Below are 19,679 nucleotides of genomic sequence, written 5' to 3'. Positions count from 1 at the left end.
TCCTCCCCAAATCACCTAAATCCATTCCTTTCCCTGCATTTGGTTCCTCCCCTAAATGTCCCATCAGGAGTCTTACCCAATCCATGTGTCCCGTAACCCTAGACAGTGGTCTCTCTCAGCCTGAAGTGTTCTCCAGCATTTCTTCATGTTGATGTGTGTCACCCCTGGGCAGTGGGGTGGAGGCTCTCACCGCCCAGTTATGAGAGGGACCCCAACAACGTGTGTCTTTGCCTGATGTGGTGCTGCTGTGCCCTGCTGGACTTACAGAGATGGGCTTTTAATGCACTGGTGATGCCTCTGTGATGAACTCCAAAGTAGCTGGGCCAGGGTACTACTTGATTCTCCCCCTTTCTGTCCCTTTGTGGTCATTTGTGGATATACACAGGCACTGTTTATCACATAACCTAACATGGGAATAAGAATTTGTATCGTTTCCAATTATCTCAGTAGTATTCAAGCCTGTTCTTCAGGTACTTCACAATTGTAATGTCCTCATATACAGGTTCTATAATTTCTCACATCCAGAGTTGCTTTAAAGATGTTTCTTAAGTTCTAATTCTATCAAATACACTTTTGTAAGACCTTTTTCTTTCAATTGCAATTCTTTTATCCTGAAGTTATTCAAAGGATAAGGCCATATTGACTCTCTAAAACTCATCATAACTAAGTCACTTCTGGATATCCAGGACTTAGGTATTTCTATGTGTCTGGCTTTCTGCCTCTTCTCAGCCAAATGCTGAACTTCAGTCATTTATAATCAACATTTTTCATAGTTCTTTTCACTGGAGAAGCTATGGATGGCAGTTTGGACTAATGGCAGTGTTAATAATAGGTAAAACCATACATGAAAAAAAAATTACAGGATACTATATTTGGCATAACACTGGATTCTACCAAAGAGGAATCCACAGAAAGGAAAAAAAAATCACCTTTACTAAAATTATACAGTTCTATATTTGATAAGTAACATTATTAATTTATAGAGGTGCAAATGTGAGTTTGGTGTATTTGTGCATAAAACAGAGAATGGGAGCTATTTTTCTGCTGTTCACAGTAAGTAACAGTATTATTATGTCTGAATGTTGGTACATATTATTGTGTAAAAGTTTACATTTTCAAAATTATCTGTAAAATTGTCCATGTACTTTGTATAAACTGAGTTTACACAACTGAACTTGTGTAGGAATGTAGACAGAGCACTAATGAAGAGCCTGGCTGTGTGCTCAAAAATCTTTAGTCAATGTGTTTCTGTCAGACTAACAAAAAAACCATGGAAAATTTGGAAGATTTTGGCTCAGAACAAGACAAATTCCTGTTACATGAATTTATTCTATGGAACACAGGAAGAGTAAGGAAGCTGTATAAATCTGAACTGGTTGGTGTTTGCCACTGACATCAATGGAAGGAGGATGAAGTTTAGAATTTCCAGCTGTTAAAACTGACCTGGCAAGATGAGATTCATTACTTCTGCTGTACTGAAGAGCCAGGTGTCTCTAGGAAGAGCCTCCAAAGATATTGAGGACTTAGGAGTGAGGGTGGAGAGAGGAGTGGGAGGGGTTTGCACGAGGCTATGTAAGCCTCTCAGCTCTCGACAGGGTTTAGACCCTAAAAAATGCAGGCATGAACACTGTGCTTTGTGCATCTTGTCTGGAGGAACTGGAGTGTCATCCTCTGCTTTGCTGCTTCAGAGAATAAATGAATATTTCAGAGAATAAATGAATTCCAAAGAGAGTTACCAGTCAGTAATCAGAGAAGGTTTAGTGAAACCAATGGGCAGACAGACACTCATGTCATCAGTCAGCTTTCTAAGGCTTTTAAAAATTCTTATCATTGTCTACCAAAAATATTTTCCTTTCACCTTAGCAAAACTACTGTATAAGGACCAGAGATATTATTGTATAGTCATGAAATAGTATCATGGTAATGGAAAGATATAAAGCAGATCTATGTACAGAGAAGAAATGCGATGGAAAAATCATGTGTACCTTGCAAGCATAGTTCCTGTACTGTTGAGGGGGAGTGTGTCTGTGTGGTGATTAGCTGGAAAAAGTGTTTATTCCTTGCTTTTCTGTTCATATGTATGTAACAACAGCCACTTCACAATTCTTTCTTTCCAAAAAGCATAGCAAAATAAGAAATCAATCAAGTAACCATCTTTTTCTTTTATCTGTCATTTTCACGTTTCTTTTGAAATGCTATTCTTTATATGTAACATATGTTACATATGTAACTGTTCTTTATATGTAATGTATATATGTATATATATTTAAGCTCATAAAAAAGAAGAAACAATAGTAAGAATTGTAAAAGAAAAGTAAAAATGCAAGAATTTGTATTCAGACTGTCCAATCTGAATTTGATTTTCAGTTATTAAAGCATAAATATCCCGTGTATATACTGGACCTGCATTCCTTTTGTAGGAAATAATGTTGCAATACTGTCGAAATGCAAGACCTCCTCAGAGAGGATTTCTGCGCTGGCCCAAGGGAGGAGAGCTGCCTGCAGCCGAGTCCTGTTCGTGTTTGCTGTGTTCTGTAGTTTGATAACCAAGCTGTGAATTTGAGCATGTCTTTGTGTACCCTTTGGGACCTGACAGTGATTAGTCTGTCCATCCTGTCTTGTGTCTCTGAGTCATCAGGATTTACTCACTGTCTTTTGTCCTTAGCCTCAGCCTCCCAACCTGCGTGTCCTGAGGAGTTTCACATAGGTGCATTTATATGCTCTTTAATAAAGTTTCAGGGTACTTTTTTTAAATCAGGTTCAGTTGAAAAATATTTCCTAAGACAGAGTCAGGAAGTACAACAATGTTTTAATTAGTCCATGGATTAAAGGAGAAAATTAGGGGAGAATGTACAAGGATTTGTTTGGGGGTTTTGGTGAGCATTTTTTTAGTTTTTCTTTGATTTTTTTTTTTTTTAAATCGTGATGCCTAGTGCATCATGAATAGTGTATGAACTCACAGATCCTTCCATTTTGAAAAAACAACCAACAGACAAATCCTAACAACTCTAAGTAAAGCAAGCAAGATATCAAAACCAAGTAAATTACGGTATGGTTGGTTGTATATTTTTTTTTACTATTTAAAATCTTACTTTCTATACCACTTCTTGTTTTCTTCATTCTCTTATAAGCTGGTATAAATTAGAGGATGAAAATATTATTCAATAAATAAGACAATAATTAATAAAGGCTGTGCAAAAGTATAAGAGAGGTTGTACCTTATCGATAAGTAAGGACTTCTTTTCTTCCAGTAGATAAAGACAGCTTGTCTTTGCCATGTAAATAACATCTGTCTATTATGGAGGAGCTATCAGTCCAAGGACTGAATTTTTACTATTCCATGAAGTTAAAATAATTTCCTTTAACTGAAAAGATTAGAGTGTCTTTTCTTATCTGAACATTGCCTTCTGTAGAAAAGAACATCTGTAGATATCTGAGCAGATTTTTTAAAAAGTTACTTTTTCTTTGCTTCTTTGCACCCAAGAAAATAATTCAATCCTGTTCTTCCAAGAAATTAAATTGCAGGGAAAGGTGAGGTACCCAGCGTTGTGTAGAATTATGCTCACTGCAGAACACAATGTTTCACACAAATAATTCTGTATGTGCACAGTGTTACTTGTGGGAAAACAACTGCTTAAGTTTATGAGCTAATGAATCATTCAAATACACACAATGAAAAAGAGACCTGTCTACATCAGTATTCTGTAGTGTGCACACGTGTATATATATATGTACATATATATATTCCATTTTATAGGTAGTAAAATACAGATTCAATAATAAATAATTCTTAAAAGTCATATATTAAGCATGACATGTCATTTTATTGATGTAGATAATGAAAAATGTCAGTATGAGAAATTCTTTTTACTTATTAGCTTCAAATTATTTTCTTTAAACTACAGCACTTGCTTCTAATATATGAAGTGAAGGGAATTATGGCTCACCAATGACTGTTTAGCACTGTATTAGAAACTAAAGAAAACAGTCTGTAATTCAGGACTCGTAATTTTATGTTCTGGAAGTTGTAATACTGATGATTGAAAACTTTGTTACAGAAGAGTAAGTTGCTTCTGTAAAGGATGCAATCAGTTTCAAATGTGGTTGGTTAGATAAAAAAGCCTGCTGGTTCTCAGTACACCTCTGTTAACCAATTTCCAGGGTTTGGTTTTGTGGTTGGTTTTGGTAGATTAGCAGCCATGTTTTCCGCTTTGAAACAAAATATCTCCTTTACTGTTTCTTGAAGAGTCCATAATGGATCATGAAACTGGTTAAACAGGACATGAAGTGAAGTTGACTGTAAAATACAGAAAGATAACAAAACATAATTTAATTAATTTATTTTTAAATGTATATCTAATTTATTTTAAAAATATAATCAATTAAAGTGGGAGCTAAACTACCAAGTTAAGTAAAAAGAATAAATTTACTGCCCCTTTAAACAATATGATTCATTCTCACTAATCTTATGTTTGTTTGATTCTAGACCACCTGACCTAAAGACAATGACTACAAACTTGTGGAAAAATAGTAGAAAAACAGATTATAACCTCAGTGTAATTACCAGAGTAAAAGAGAGAGAACAGTTCTAATTGAAATGACTATTCTGTCATTAGTCTTTGAGACTGTCCTACATAAAGTTCATGACTCTTATATATATGGATGTGCAAAATTATTTTTATAAATAAATTATATTGATATCAAGATGACATTTGCTATTTTAAGTTTCTTTCAAGGTAATTAATCTCTAAAGTTTAATCACACTTGTTGCAGAGATCTTTAAATTATTTGTAGATCAAATTTCTGACACGTCTGTACTTGCCAAGCTAAAAAATTAACTTCACAATTTTGCTTCATTTGCAGCATCTGGCGAGGACCAAACGTAAACTGCACTGACAGTTCAGGTTATACTGCTTTACATCATGCAGCTTTAAATGGACATAAGTAAGTGCCTCATGTTTAATTTTTATGTAGAATGGTATTTAATTCTGTAACGTAAGAAAATATAGCATAGTTCTGAGATTTGTACCAAAAACTGGCAAACCTTGACTTATTAAAAGAGCCTTATTTCCAATGGGATGTATTAACATAGGATGTTCTGACACTGTCATCAATATCAATAAGTGGTAATGACAAATGGGAAATGTTTAGTTTAAAAGCTATTGATTCTATACTGCTTCTTCCAAATTCTTCCTTGGTTTGGGGGAAATTTAGTATTCTTACTGCTGATCTTGGCTCTAGTGCTTTTTCATTGCTGGGAAATTGCAGCAGAAAATACTGTAGTATACTTTTGTGTGTATGTACAAATGTTTAGTGTGTGAATGTTTCAGGAAGCAATTTTGTGACATAAAGAAAAGTATAGATTAGTCATTAGTGAAGCAAAAGTAATGTGAAAAGAATATTTAATAATTATACACCTGAAAGCAGGAAAAAACTGGTATTTTCACTAAAGAGAATTTTGACATAAAGCTTTGCTTAACTCCTCTGTGGGAGATAAGGAATTGATCCAAACCCAATTGAAATTAAGAGTGATTTGCATGAATGTTAATGTGATTTTGGACTGTCCATAAAATAGCACATGAATAGATTATTATGTGTTTAGTTTACTCATTGCACAATTTTTGCACTCTTCTATGGAAAAATTAAAACTGTAGGATGTGTCTTGTATTCTAGAAAGGTGCCTATTTTCTTTAGGACAGATTAATCTTTTGATAAATGTGGGATATTCTGTTTCTAAATAAATATATGAAGTTAAAATACTCTTGAACTAGATATTCTGCATTTTCCAAAATTTCAGTTGTGTAGGAAGATTCAGAATCATCCATTAATATATTGTTACCTCCATGGAATTAGGTGTAAGTTCTTAATATGGTCTATTAAATTTAGCCTTTTTGTTCATAATTTATGGATTGTTTCTTGTGCTATTGTTAATTTTTGACTGGCAAAACCACAAGCATTGCCTTGCAAAGATTGCCGGTTTTAAATAGGTGAAAACTGGATTTAGTATGTTTAATACTGGCAATAAACCAATAGTTACCCAGAAAGCTAAAAGTATTGCTATATAAACGCTGAAACTATCCGAGATTTCAAGTGAATCCTAGCAATATAAACTATAAAAATCCCAAAACATACAAAAGCCAAATTATGTTTTCAGAGAGAGTGTTGACTGAACTTTTGGTGAAGTCAGGGTAAACTTAAATATGTGGACTTATGTACAGCAGCAGCCTTTGAAAAGTCCAATGTTGGCTGCTATGACCCCTTGCACTCACAGCAGGATAAGTAGCAGTAACTGACATCACAGTTATACCTTGTTTTATTAAAGTAAGCTGAAATACATCATGTGTTACTGTGTGAAAAATCCAAGCCGTTTTACTGATTCTGCTGCAATGGTAGCACTGCCAGCAAGAGAATTGGACAGACACCTGGTGGTTCTAATTTTGTTAGTCACCACAAATAACAAATAAACTACTTTATACTCTATTTGGGTTTTCAAACTTGATATTCAAAATCAAAATTACATACAATCTTTTGACACAAAAATCTTCCCACTTAGAAGTTCCTGTGCTTTAAAAACTTCTGGGATTTTAATTTTTCCCCCTTTACACCAGGTTGAACCTGAGAGTTTTCAAAGTTTTCAGGAAAAGTAAGAACATAAGACTTAATGACCCAACCATGAATTTGTGGCTGGGATACTTGTTGGACACCATTGTTCAAATCCTTGCTTGATCACTGTATGTGATGAATTCCCTCCTCTTTGGTTATTCTTGGATGGTTTTCTTTCCTTGGGAAACTATTCTACTTTATTTAAGTAATTAAATCATATCTGGGGCAGGTACTGGAATCTCAGTCTCCCTAAGTAATTTCACTTAGCCCAGTAATGTTACTGGGCTAAGGACTTTCAATCTTCTCCTCTCTGACATATATCTGTACAAAATGAAAAAGTTCTCACAAAGCACTAAAAAAGACTGACCCTAGGTAAGTGTGATGGGTCAGAGCATTCTTGAAGGATGAAGGAGATGCATGTTCTGTATTGTAGCTTGACTCTTGTAGTGGACTCTTCCCAACAATTCCTGTATGTTCTTATCTCTAGATTTCATCTGTGGAAGGCTTTTTACTGATTTTCTTCCACTTTGTTCAATTTATGCTTCCTTTGTTTTGTGTTTCTTTCAAAGGAACTGCTGTGTATCTCTAGTTCTCATTGGACCATTTTCTGCAAAACCAACTATTATTTTATGAGAAGTCTCTCAAACCTTACGTGTACTAAAAAGTTTCCCTCAGGAGTCACTTTTCTGGAACTTTCTGTGTAGCAGAAGTCTTTCTGTAGTGGAGCTGCTATTTCTTGGTTGTTCTCATGGCATTTGACCTTTTCATGAGTAACCAAAATCCAGCTTAAATTCTCCTCAAAGCTTAGATGTGATGACTCCAGTATCTTTTGAAGTCAGCTGGGAATTTCTTTTGACCTGGATATATTCCCTCATAACTCGCCACATTTTTCTTTCAAGGGGCAATTAAATAAGGTTCCATCAAGGTTGGAAGAATAATTGCCTTAGATATATCTTCTGTCTTAATTTGTCGTCAAGGGTTTCATTTTTAGTCATAAGATAGGCTACATTGAGCTCTCTCCCCTCACTGATTTTTTAAGCCAAATCAGTAAGTCAGTGTTTCCATATTTGTAAAAAGTGTGCATAGAACTGCCCACACTGGGGATTCACTTAGCTTAATAACTAATGAGGCCTGACTGTGTCAACCTATGAGATGACAAATGCAGCAATAAGACAGAGTTTATTTACTTTCTGATGTACTTGGTAATGTTATCATACCACACAGCTGATCTTTATGTTTAGCTTTTGAAGTTAAGTACAGAAGGCTACTTAAAAATCAGGGATGCAATATACCAACTTATACTACTCTTTTATTTAATGTAAGATAAGCCACACCAAAAGCACTGAAAGGAATATTAAGAGAATTAAAATGGTAATAAGTCACTTTTCCCCTCACTGCTACAAGGCAGCTGAATGTGGGAAATGAAAATAGAAGCAGTTATTTCATAGAAGTAGTATATTTCTAGCTACATCATCATTAATTTTTTACCTGTCTTTGAGATAATGCCTTAAAGAAGAGGAAAAACTGTTACTTAAGCCTTACTGTGAGAAATGTTTCCATAAAACTATCCTCTTGTCATCCTGCCTCCAGAATTCAGCAGTGATGGGGACAAGAGTACTTCTCTGCCTTAGTGCCTTGAGTGACATGCACCCAGCCTGGATGGGCAAATCCTAAAAATGATTCTATGGCCAGGTGATCTTATTGCAAGAAACAGATTCAGAGAGCTGATGATAATATTGGTATTAATGGTATTAATAAGAAGTGAGAATCATTACAATTAATAGCATTTTGTCTATGTTTTACTGTCTCTTTCATTTTCAAAAATTACTAGTCTTCACTTTTTGCAGCTGTTTCACTTGAAATACAGGTATGGGATTTTTTTCTCTTTTCCAGGATAAAAATATTGGTAATATATATGTTCATGTAAAAACTTAATAAAATTAGCTTCCTGTCGATTTTTAGATTTGCCTTCTGTTTTCCAGGGATATAGTTCTCAAATTACTTCAGTATGAAGCATCAACTAATGTAGCAGATAATAAAGGTTACTTTCCTATTCACTTGGCTGCTTGGAGAGGAGATGTAGATATTGTGAAGATTCTCATCCATCATGGACCATCACACTCCAGAGTGAATGAACAGGTGAAGTGATAAAAAGTATTTGTGTACATCATCAGAAAAGAGCAGCACATACTCTTTAGGTCTGACCAATTTATAGACAAATTAAAAAAGAAAAAGGTCTATTTTCCATCGTTTCAGTAATTTCTTCTCTGAGACTGATAAAATCTTCCCTTACAAGCATACCAGATACCTTTATTCTGGATGGGCACTGACCTAAAGAATATTAGATTTAAGAAGTATGGAAGAACCTTTGTTTGTTTTTGAAAAGTCACATGAAGACATACTCTAACTATGCATCTTTTATGTATGGTTTTAAATTTGCATGAACTTTGTGTATTTTTCACTATATTAGATATTAAGTTCCTGAAAATCTTTGGGATAAAATTAATATCCTTTGTATATTTTAAGACTACTGTAAAGTATCAGGTATGCAGGGGTAAATGACAAACCATGACTGCATGTATGCATGTGCAGCAGAAAGGACACATAAAAAGAGAAAGACCAAGAAAAATTATGAGAGTATTACAGTGGGTAAGGGCAGTATAAAAACGTTGCATTCTGCTGTCAAACATATGGTACACCTTCTGTTTTTATTCTGTATATTCTCACATGGTCCATTCATAGGGTTAGTGTTTAGAAATAGAAAGAAGCTGATTAAAATTTGACACGATCTAGGCTGAGCTGCTTACAGACTGGAAGTAGGCTGTGAAATACAGATAGTAACCATTAAGCTATTGAATTTGCCTGGGTAGTCAGAGAGTTGTTGGAATGTGAAGGTGGGAGTCAGCTCCTGATTCAGACCTAAGCTGTAATGTCTGCATTGCCTGTATGTGCACCATTTGGTTCCACAGAGGTCTGGTCAGTGTAATCACAGGAGCCAACAGCGCTATTCAGGTGACTAAAAGGAGGATTCAAGTGTCCAAAACCAGAAATGCAGTACCTTCTAAGGGCCTGCAGTAACTGAGACATCTGGATGGGCCTGAAAGTGTGGCAGAGGGTGCTCAGAATTTCCAGGTTCTTGTGGAGTGGGTGATGAAGTCCAGGTACGGTACCACCTGGCACCCCACAGCAGCTCAAATTGCAAAGTGAAATCTAACAAATGAGTTGCTCTCTCAGTGCCTACATTAGGGTGGCCAGAGGGCAAACTGTGAGAAAATAAGAAATGTGAGACCTAGATTGCAAACACTTAACCAGTGTGAGATGCCGTGCTTTGAGTAATGTATTTGATATCTGAGGTTATACACCTAGACATTGGAATCCATACAGTCACTAGGATGGTGAATATCAAGTATCAGTGCACAAAATATAGGAAAATAAAGTAATAAAATATGCCCATATGACAGTCTCCTGGGAAATCCTATGATACGTTGACACATCCAAGAAACAAACAAAACTCAGAATTTGTCATTCTGTGATTTCAGTTTTAGATTAAGATAATTCTCCAATGTTCTCATTCTCATCAGCTGTTTTGTGTAGGATGAAACCAGTTGAATTGTAGGATTACCTTTTGTCAAGGAGAGGGTTTTTTCCATATTATTTGTGCAACAAAACAAAAAGCAGCTATTGGATTGCGTGTCACCCATGTGCTTGAAGACATTACATACATTCTACTGACAGAATACTGGAAGCTGTGTAGGAACTTCAGAGAGGGTGAGAGTGAAAAAGATATTTTGGTAAGATCGGAGAGAGAAATGTAAATTTAAACCTACTTCTCCCCAATCCCACATGTACCTCCAGACTTCTAGAATATTCTCAGACTTGATTAGGTGTGCTGTATCTGGTTTTATCACTGGAGCAAATAAGCAGGGATACAGCTGATACTTTTATAGCCCACTGACTCAAAAAAGGTCCTCAGATGTCCTCCTGTTTATGCATTTAACCCAAAAACCTTATAACAGAAAATGTGTGAGCAATCCTCACAAGAAATGTGTTACCTTAAAGTCTTTTGAGGGAATTTCGATCGTATTAAACTTTGAAGTTAAACTCAAGCATACAGAGTTTTTCTGACCTTGTAAATTCCTTGTGTTCCACTCTAGACAATGGCCAGGTTTAGTATGTGGTCTACTTTGCTGGCGCCTACTTTCCGCTGCTAATTAGCACTCTGTGCAGGAAAATATTCACTGTATCACAGAAAGAGGGAAATGTCATGTTGTTATAGAGCCACCTCCACCCACATACCCTCAAATAACACGTGAGAGGCATCCTCACCCTAACACCTGTTGTACATTCTTAGGAGCCTGTAGGATTCTGAGGCTTTTGCTTATTTGCAGATAGGCTCTCTAAGGCAGGTGACTCCTCAAAGCTCTCATAACTTTGCTCAGATCTCTGGAGCTGAAGCTACAGCTTGTAAGAAATCCTGGACTATTTTTCTTCCTTCCTTTTTCTTCTGAGAGTTGGAGATAAGGACAGCCATTTTTCATGACACTTTTTCACCACAGCAAATAGTGTACTCAAGTCAGACTTTTTTCTTGTGTTTTTGTTGTGGTTTTTTTTTCTAGGATCACATTAAGATGTAATGGTTTGCACTTTAAGGAAATAATTTTGTTCATGATATAAAAATTATTGCAACTAATTTATAATACATTTTTGTTTTCATCTATCTTATTAAAATTCTATGTGAAAGAAATGCTTCTAAAAACTTACATGAAAGCAATGAACCACACAAAAAAGAAGTAAATGACAAGTTCATGATGCATAAATGTATATTACATGAAATAATGGATTTTATATGGTATTTTGTAAATTGATTGAACCACATTCTACACTTTCAAAATGCAGTTAAGTAGCATCATAGCATCATGTCCAACCATATCCAGCATCTAAAGCTCTGAATGCCCCCTGCTGTTCCTATTACATAAAATTGGAACAAACAGTAAAGAGACAAACAGTTAAATGACAATTATATTGTGGGGGTGGTGGAATGTAGACTGGCAACTCTACACACAGAAAATGGTTACAGCATAACAATTATGTAAGAAGAATTCTATCATTGTTTAATATGGGAGTTTTAAATGACACATATGGGGTATGTTTTAAATTACAAAATATGGTGACACTGCAAAAATGTATGTATTTAACTTCATTGATGAAGACTTAAAATTATGCAAATTATAAACTCAATAAAATAGTATAAGATCAAGACTTGTTAACCGATAACACCAAATAAGATAAAAAGGTGTGCTGTTAACAGTCAAACTACTTACATGTTTATTTATGTAAGGACATCTGGATAGCTAAAACATTTGTTATGGCAGCTTCAATCATAAAATTGCATAATTGATAACAAATCCTAATCTGTGAAAAAATGAATAATAAATAACAGCCACATATAGGTCAATATGTAGTGTTTGGGTTTTTTGCAGGAAAAAAATGTGAATAACATCAGGAATAAATACAAATATTTAGTATTAAATATGAATAAAATCTATGCCAATTATATATATACAGACTATGCGTAGTGAAAAATTTACAGGGAAAAAATGTGAACACTTCTGAAATTTTTATGGATTCGGTGTTCTGTAGAATTTGCCTGTGCATCAGATTGTAATTGCCACAAAACCCACTCACATTTCTTTAATACTATTCAGCAATTCCTCTGGAATACAAAGAAAAAGAGTTCAGGATACATTCATATGATGTAAATACCCAAATTTTAACTATTTACTGACTTATCCAAATCCTCCAAATGAAACAGAGACATTACATGCTTCTTTCAGTGTCACCTCAGGGGCTTCCAGAAGTTCAATTCGGTTCCAAAATAGCCTGAAAACACAATATCTTTCAAGTTCTGCATTTGATTTTACCCCTCATTTAAATTTGAGACTATGTGGATGAATTTCAGAGTTTCCCTTGCAACTCTTATGATACTTTCTTTAGAAGAAAAAAAAGTGCAGAAGCAATCTTTTTGATTTAAGTCAATTGCAGCAATAAATTGAAAGAAGTTTTTTTCAAACTAGCCAACCAAATTACATTACTTTTTAATAACATTTACATAAGTAAAGGTGAATTTCAATGGGAAGTCAGTAGAAACGATTATGATTCACACTGAGTAATTTTCAGGCAAACTTCCTTTATTTTTTCAGAATGATTTACTTGGTGGAACTTCTAAGGGAACTGTCTTCCTGATTTAATACATAAAGTAAGACCATCCTGAGATCATTCCTCTCTCTGTCTTGCATATAGTCTTTTGTTACTTTTTTATCTATTTAATTATTTGGTCATTAAAGCCTTATTTCTGTATTTTTTTTCGTCTGGCTGACTACTCTTGAGTATATTCAGCATAGAGATAGATATTTCCAAAATCTCCCATTGTTCCCTCCTTCTTTAATTTAAATTCTCATTTCATAACTGGGAAAATAGCAAAAAGCTTTTCATAACAAATGTCTTGTTCAATTACTTTACATTGGGATTATGTGACAAAGAAATGGCTCAGTGATTTAGGAAGTCTCCTTTTTCAAGTTCAGCATCAAAATGCTTTGATACAAAAAGGAGTTGGGCATTCTTTGGAAAGGTCTGTTAAATCACTCCTTGAGTTATCATTGCTTGTACAGTACTTGCATGGACTTTAGGAGCTTTAAAACTTGCTTGGCAAAAAAAAAAGGTCTTTACAACTATGCAATAAATGTCCTAAATTCACCCACAGTTTAATAGTCACTTCACAAGGGCCTATATAATATTCATGATAGCCATTCATTCTCTTGATACTTCCTGTACTTCTTCACTATCAGACTGCCAAGCTGCAATAACTGTCTCTGTAATGTATTTGCTAATCTGCCCTCTAATGAATAGACCTCAAGATATGTTGAACATTTTGCAGTGGCACATATCCTTAGCAGCTAAATGATGTAGCACAGCCTGCAATACTGATGAGATGCAGGGCTGTGAAGGCACAATTCAGTTTGCAGCCACACAAGCCTGAATTCTGGCTGTATGTGGAAGACAATAAATTCAGAGAAAGGCTACAAAAAGTCAGGATCATGCCCATGAAAAGACACATGTAACAAATAATGAAGAAAATTTTAAAAAGGTTAAAAGCCAAATTATAGAATGCTTTCCTTATTTCTGAAAGAGATCAATTGGACCATAAGAGTAACTACTTGGTAAAAATATTATTAATTATGAATATTAGAGACTTTTTAAAAATACTGTGTTTGCATAATATTGGTCTACTCTTTTTATCTTACATTTTGTGTGTCTTTACTTGGTTCTTATTTCTTGATCTTTCTTTTTCTAGAACCATTCAGTCATAGAGTCTGTCTTGTAGTTGCTAACATATAATGAAGTATCTGAAATTTCCATGAGGATTCTAGTCTTCTTCTTCAGCACTAGATGTATTATTTAGCCCTTAGATATCAGATTTGAAGCTCTAATTACAAAATCGTGATTTGCATGCAGATATTTTATAGCAGATTACCTGCTTGTTGCAATGACTGTTAACATATAAACTTTCTGTGCTACAGAAACAATTGTTTATGCTTGGAACTGAAAATACAGGCAACAACACTAAATTATTAGGAATTTCTTGAAGAATTTTGCCAGATCTTTAAAATATTGCTTCAAAACAGTATGTTGCTTTAAAGATAAGAAGACAAACTGCCTCAAAATCAATAGTCCTCTCCTCTCCCCTTTCGCTTTCCCTTTCCCTTTCCCTTTCCCTTTTGCTTTCCCTTTCCCTTTCCTTTTCCCTTTCCCTCCCCATTCTAAGCTGATTTATTTTATATAAGTAGTTCTAAATTGTCAAAATAGATAAATTTAGAGGTCAGTTAAACAAGTCTTAATTTACTCTTTGAAAGTTAAAAATTATTTTGTCTTCTCTACCTGAGTTGATTAAATTACATTTTGAAGAAGGAAGTGTTGTATTATCAAGTTCAAATTAGGTAATACCTCTCAGCTCTGATAACACAATATATACAATGCCTGTTCTGAGTGCATATATGTAGGTAATTTCATTATCATGTTTGCCCAGGTTAGATTCTTCTGCTTTATTTCAGGGATACCTAGCTCTTTATAATTTTGTATCAGTTTGATTGGTCATGAACTGAAATGTGGCTTTTATTTGGCAAATAAAAAGCATAGAAAATTGTTCAACAATATACATATGAAAACAATAACATTTTGTTATTTTGCTTTTATGCACCAGGCTGTTTTAAAATAGACTTTTCTCTAAATATGCTCTTGTGTGAAAATTCAGCTGTATATTCTTTATTCAGAGGGAGCAAATTTCAGTTTGCTGCTCAGCAGCAGCAACTTGGACTGTTTGATCTCTATGTGTCTGTATCTGTCTGTCACATTTTGGGAAAAGGGCCATAGCAAATTTAATTTTTATGTTTCTTGAAAATTTAATTTTCAAAGAATACTTTTAAGCTACAATATTAGATCATTGGTACAAGATTCTAAATATTTCAATTAGTACTTCCATAAGTTCTTGAAAAAAACCTCAAACATAAGCAGATACTGGACAGGTAGTTACAATTGTAAACATGTATTTTGTTATTTACCTCACAGAATGTCAGTATAGTTATACATAAAACTTCTTTGTGTAACTATTTCCATTGCATACATACATACAGTAACTGTAGGCAAAAATTACCATAATTGTCCATTTTGTGTGCAGTTATCTGAGTTTCATACTTAATTGTACACAAAATCAGGCTGCAATTGCCTGTTCATCTATATGTCCATGAAATATTGAAAATCTAAAAATAAATTTTAATAAACTTTGCTTGTGATTTGTGGGCATACTAGTGTACATAGGAAAATTGCTTTGCCCAGTCCTATATAAAGGATACCTTAAAAGTCACTAGAGCAAAAAAAGGTTGTCTCAGGTAGTTTGATCGAACATTGCAGCAATGTAGTATTGTGACGGTATGTATTTTTTAATCTGAATTTCTGGTCTGTGTAATAAAGAAGGCCCACATGGTGGTCTGAATAATGCACAATGATTTAAATACTTATGGGTCATCAAGCCATGTCTGCCATTGGAAGCTTCTCTTTTTCCACCTGGATCTTCTCCAGCCTCTGTCTTGCAGTTTAGCAGGAAACACATTCCAGTCTTTCAGATCTTGTGTGGTGTTGCAGACACCCGATGAGTTTAACTGCAACATTGGTTTACCTGAATGTATTGATCTGTCTCTTCTGTTTCCCAAGTTCATCTGAGCCATCTTAGATTGCAAGAAGAGATGAAAATGACAGCATTGTTGTTAAAACCACAGAACCAAGAACTGAGTTCTTGGTTACAGAATTAGATACATCATTACCAAAAAAAGAGAAGTTCTTCCCTTTTCCCTTACCTTTCTAGTTTTTACTGTGCGGCCTGGATACTCTTATCCTAGCTAGCTTTTGAGTAGGAGTCCAAAGACTCATTTCTCTGAATCTCTGACTTTCCGTCTTTCAAAAGACAATTGTTTTTTTCTGTTTTCAGTTTTCTGTCCCCTGAACTTTCTTCAGCTGGTTCCTTGAGAAATAGAGCTATGGATTCAGATTTGTCACTTCTTCTTTCTTTAGAATTATATCTCTTCCCTTTTTTAGTATCTTTCCTGAATTTACATTAATTTTTAATTTTTCTATAACGCATTAGCTTATTGGTTTTGTACTTTTACAGCATTCATAAACTGTCACAACTTTTTGTAAATCATATATCAGAAGAGGCATTCGATGTACATACTTCTAAAATTTATAGTCTAGTGTATTTTAAGGCTTTGTAAAGTCTACATATGATATATTAATAATATAGATGGCATATAGAATTCAGAGAACTTGATAAATTATTTCCTTCCTCTTTGTCTGAAGTTATTTGTCTCTTTGGGATTGCAAGTATACAGACAGAACTGGAAGAGAACAATTAAAAAAGATAATGTTTATTTTCAATATTTATTATTAAGTTTATTGAATAATGTTTTGGGAAACACTGCGGGGGCCTTGCTTTATAAAGCCAAAACCTGTTCAGTCCACAGCATGCACATACTCATATGCCTTAAAACACATACATACCTCTCCCTGGAGCCCTGAGAAGACAAACTGCTTAAGTGATTTGTTAAGTCTTTCGATAGGTGCTATTTTGTCTTTTTCTGAGTTTTAATTGTTGTCTGGATAGTAACTTTTTATAGTGATACATGAAACTAACCTTGTGCCTGATACATTTTCATTGCACAGTTTTTCTCCATAATTTCAATTCTCTAGTAACAAACTGCTATGGTACAAAACCAGCAAAAACAGGAAGAAAGACTTCAGTGTCAGAGTATTTCTAAGAGAAGGACTTAATCATAATTTCAAGAACAGTTGAATCAAAGAAGGTTACGGATTTTGGCATAGCATGAACTACAAGGTTTTGAGGGGCATGTTGAAATGGTTTGGGAGCAGTGTAGACATGTAGGGAGCTCATCTGCTTGAGAGCCACAAGCTGAAGTATTAATGTGTTATTATTAAAATTTCAGTGGAGTAATTTTGAAGCATTTAACATACATTACCATACATTATATTACAAACCTGGTCTCTGTACTGATCTCATGGAGACAATTTATAGAAGCTGAGCATTTCTGTTGTGTGATTAAACATGAATTTCTGAAGCTTTTGTTTTGTTTTAACAGAACAATGAAAATGAAACAGCACTGCATTGTGCAGCTCAGTATGGTCATTCAGAAGTTGTTGCTGTTTTGCTAGAAGAGCTGACAGACCCCACAATAAGAAACAACAAACTGGAAACACCTCTGGATCTGGCAGCGCTTTATGGACGTCTGCGCGTTGTAAAAATGATCATCAAAGCGTATCCAAACCTGATGAACTGTAATACAAGAAAACACACTCCTTTGCATCTTGCTGCACGTAATGGCCACAAAGCTGTCGTACAGGTGCTTCTGGAGGCTGGAATGGATGTCAGCTGCCAAGTTAGTGTGTAATTCCTTCCTTCCTTCCTTCCTGCCTTCCTGCCTTCCTGCCTTCCTGCCTTCCTGCCTTCCCTTCCCTCCTTCCTCCCTTCCCTCCTTCCTTCCCCCCTTTCCCTTCCTTTATCATTAGACTACTATTTAAATGAAGTAACTTTTTACATTTCTTTCTTTAAAGTAAACTTGCATTTACTTTGTTAGAAATGCTGCAAGGTGATACATAATACAGCTTTATTTATTACAACTCAAAAAGGGAGGTGTTAAAAGGGATAACTCAAGAAAAATACATCTCTTCAAAGCTGGGTGCATGTTTTAATGTCTTGAGACATGTAGATACACAAATCATATCAACTGTTCATGTAGGTGTATATAAATATATTTTCTACAGCAGTGGCTGTAAAGATACTAAGCTGATTTTCTAAAGCTATGGCCTTTCGTGGTCACAGCAATCTGAAACAGTTTGACTGAGAGCTCATTTTCCTGTAATTATTCCATTCTAAACTCAAGTTACTAAGTAATAACAATTTTGATTTTCTGCATTTCTAAGCACTTGTTGTATAAATCTAAGATAAAATTCTATAGCAATACATGCTTGCAGTTACAGACTCCAACCCGTCAGCTGTTTGTTGCGTCTAGTTTTATGCACAGTAACTGATAATGACGTAAAAGGGGTAACTTTAAATAAAATAGACATAGATGGGAAGAGACACAAGGTACAGCAGCAGTACATTTTATATTCAATTCTTTGTACTGGAAGGTGTCCAAGCCTTTTAACTGCAGAGGACTGGATTCTGTTATGTGTTCTGAAATGTTACCTCGATCTTATGATTTCTCTTGATTTGATTGATGCCACTGTATTTGTCGTAGTGTGGATTTTATCTTCAGATTTAAAATAACTTTCTTGCTGTCTCTCTTGCTATATAAAATATGCTTGAATTAAGGTTTTTTCAGGTTTATATCTATTTTCAGAAAAAAAACCCAACCAAACATAATTATATCTACTTTAGAGTCGCATTCAGCCATTCTCTACCACTTAGCAGTTGGTTAGAGCCTGGTGATAAAAACACCAAAATTGTGGGTTTGATCCCTGTATGGGCCATTAACTTGCAATTTGGACATCATGATCCCTCTGGGTCACTTCCAACTCAGAAGATTCTGTGAATCTGTGAACAAATCTTGCGAACTTTGCCTAACTTTGATTAATTTTTATATCCATTTTAAGCTTTAGGTGCATTTAATCAAACTCCTTTATACACAAAATTCCCTTTTACATAGAAAGATTGGACCTGGATTCCATGCAGTTTTATTTCTGGATTCTGGAACCATCAAGATCATGTTTTTCAACTTTTGAGAAAAAGAATGTGAAGTGGGGAAGAAAGGATAGGTTAAAAAAAAGAAAAAGCAAGAAAGCAAATCAGAAAATATAATGTATTTTAAGATTAAAAGAGGATATTCCCAAGTGCCTTCCAAAGGAAAATGTGGTAAAATTGTTTTACTACTTTTATTATCTCTTGCATGTTTTGAGTTAATGTTGGTACTTGCTTCAAACTATTTTAAAGTGAAACACTTTTCTGTGATTTGTCTGTTTGTGAGTTTGCCTCCCATCAGGCTTTCAATTTAATTTGATTTTGGTTTTCTTTACTAGAAAGAAAGATGCTTGCAAAGGTTAATGTAAGCAGCTCATTTTTTATCTGTCCTTTACTATTGCTACATCTTCAGTAATTTAGAAAAGTTTAATGCTACAGCAACACAGAACTTTCAAATGCGTATTTCTGAATGTACAATTTCTTTTCTATCTCTAGAAAATGAATGAGAAAAAATTCAGAAGGAAACTGATGCCTGAATTGATATTTAAGAAATAGAATAATTGAAGAAAAATAGTCTCTGTCATGGCAACTTACAAACTGATGGTTACATGAGGGCAAAATATTACACAATGCTTTTATGAAATGTGTTCTTCCTCTTATGTAATTTAGATAATTTTAGCACTACTGTGAATTCTCCTAAGCCATTTTTATCTAGAGTTATACTAAAAAGTTTTTCACTGGTCTTTAAAAAATACAGTGGCTGCATTTTTTT

General features: G+C 34.6%; 1 protein-coding gene across 8 annotated transcripts in view; it reads left to right on the top strand.

The window, feature by feature from the left end:
• Nucleotides 1-19,679, top strand: part of ANKS1B (ankyrin repeat and sterile alpha motif domain containing 1B) — a 413,072-nt gene that overhangs the window by 39,170 nt on the left and 354,223 nt on the right. For all 8 annotated transcript variants that reach the window (XM_042026379.1, XM_042026406.1, XM_042026397.1 and 5 more), the window contains exons 2-4: nt 4,864-4,944; nt 8,586-8,742; nt 17,307-17,603. In XM_042026379.1, coding sequence (XP_041882313.1) covers nt 4,864-4,944; nt 8,586-8,742; nt 17,307-17,603 — 535 coding nt within the window. The remainder of the gene's footprint in view (nt 1-4,863; nt 4,945-8,585; nt 8,743-17,306; nt 17,604-19,679) is intronic.

Source organism: Corvus kubaryi, unplaced genomic scaffold (assembly GCF_017639235.1).
Source record: "Corvus kubaryi isolate FWS band 111438036 unplaced genomic scaffold, C.kubaryi_AGA036_p1.0 129, whole genome shotgun sequence".
NCBI classification, from domain to species: Eukaryota; Metazoa; Chordata; class Aves; order Passeriformes; family Corvidae; genus Corvus; species Corvus kubaryi.
This window is presented reverse-complemented; position numbering and strand designations above follow the sequence as displayed.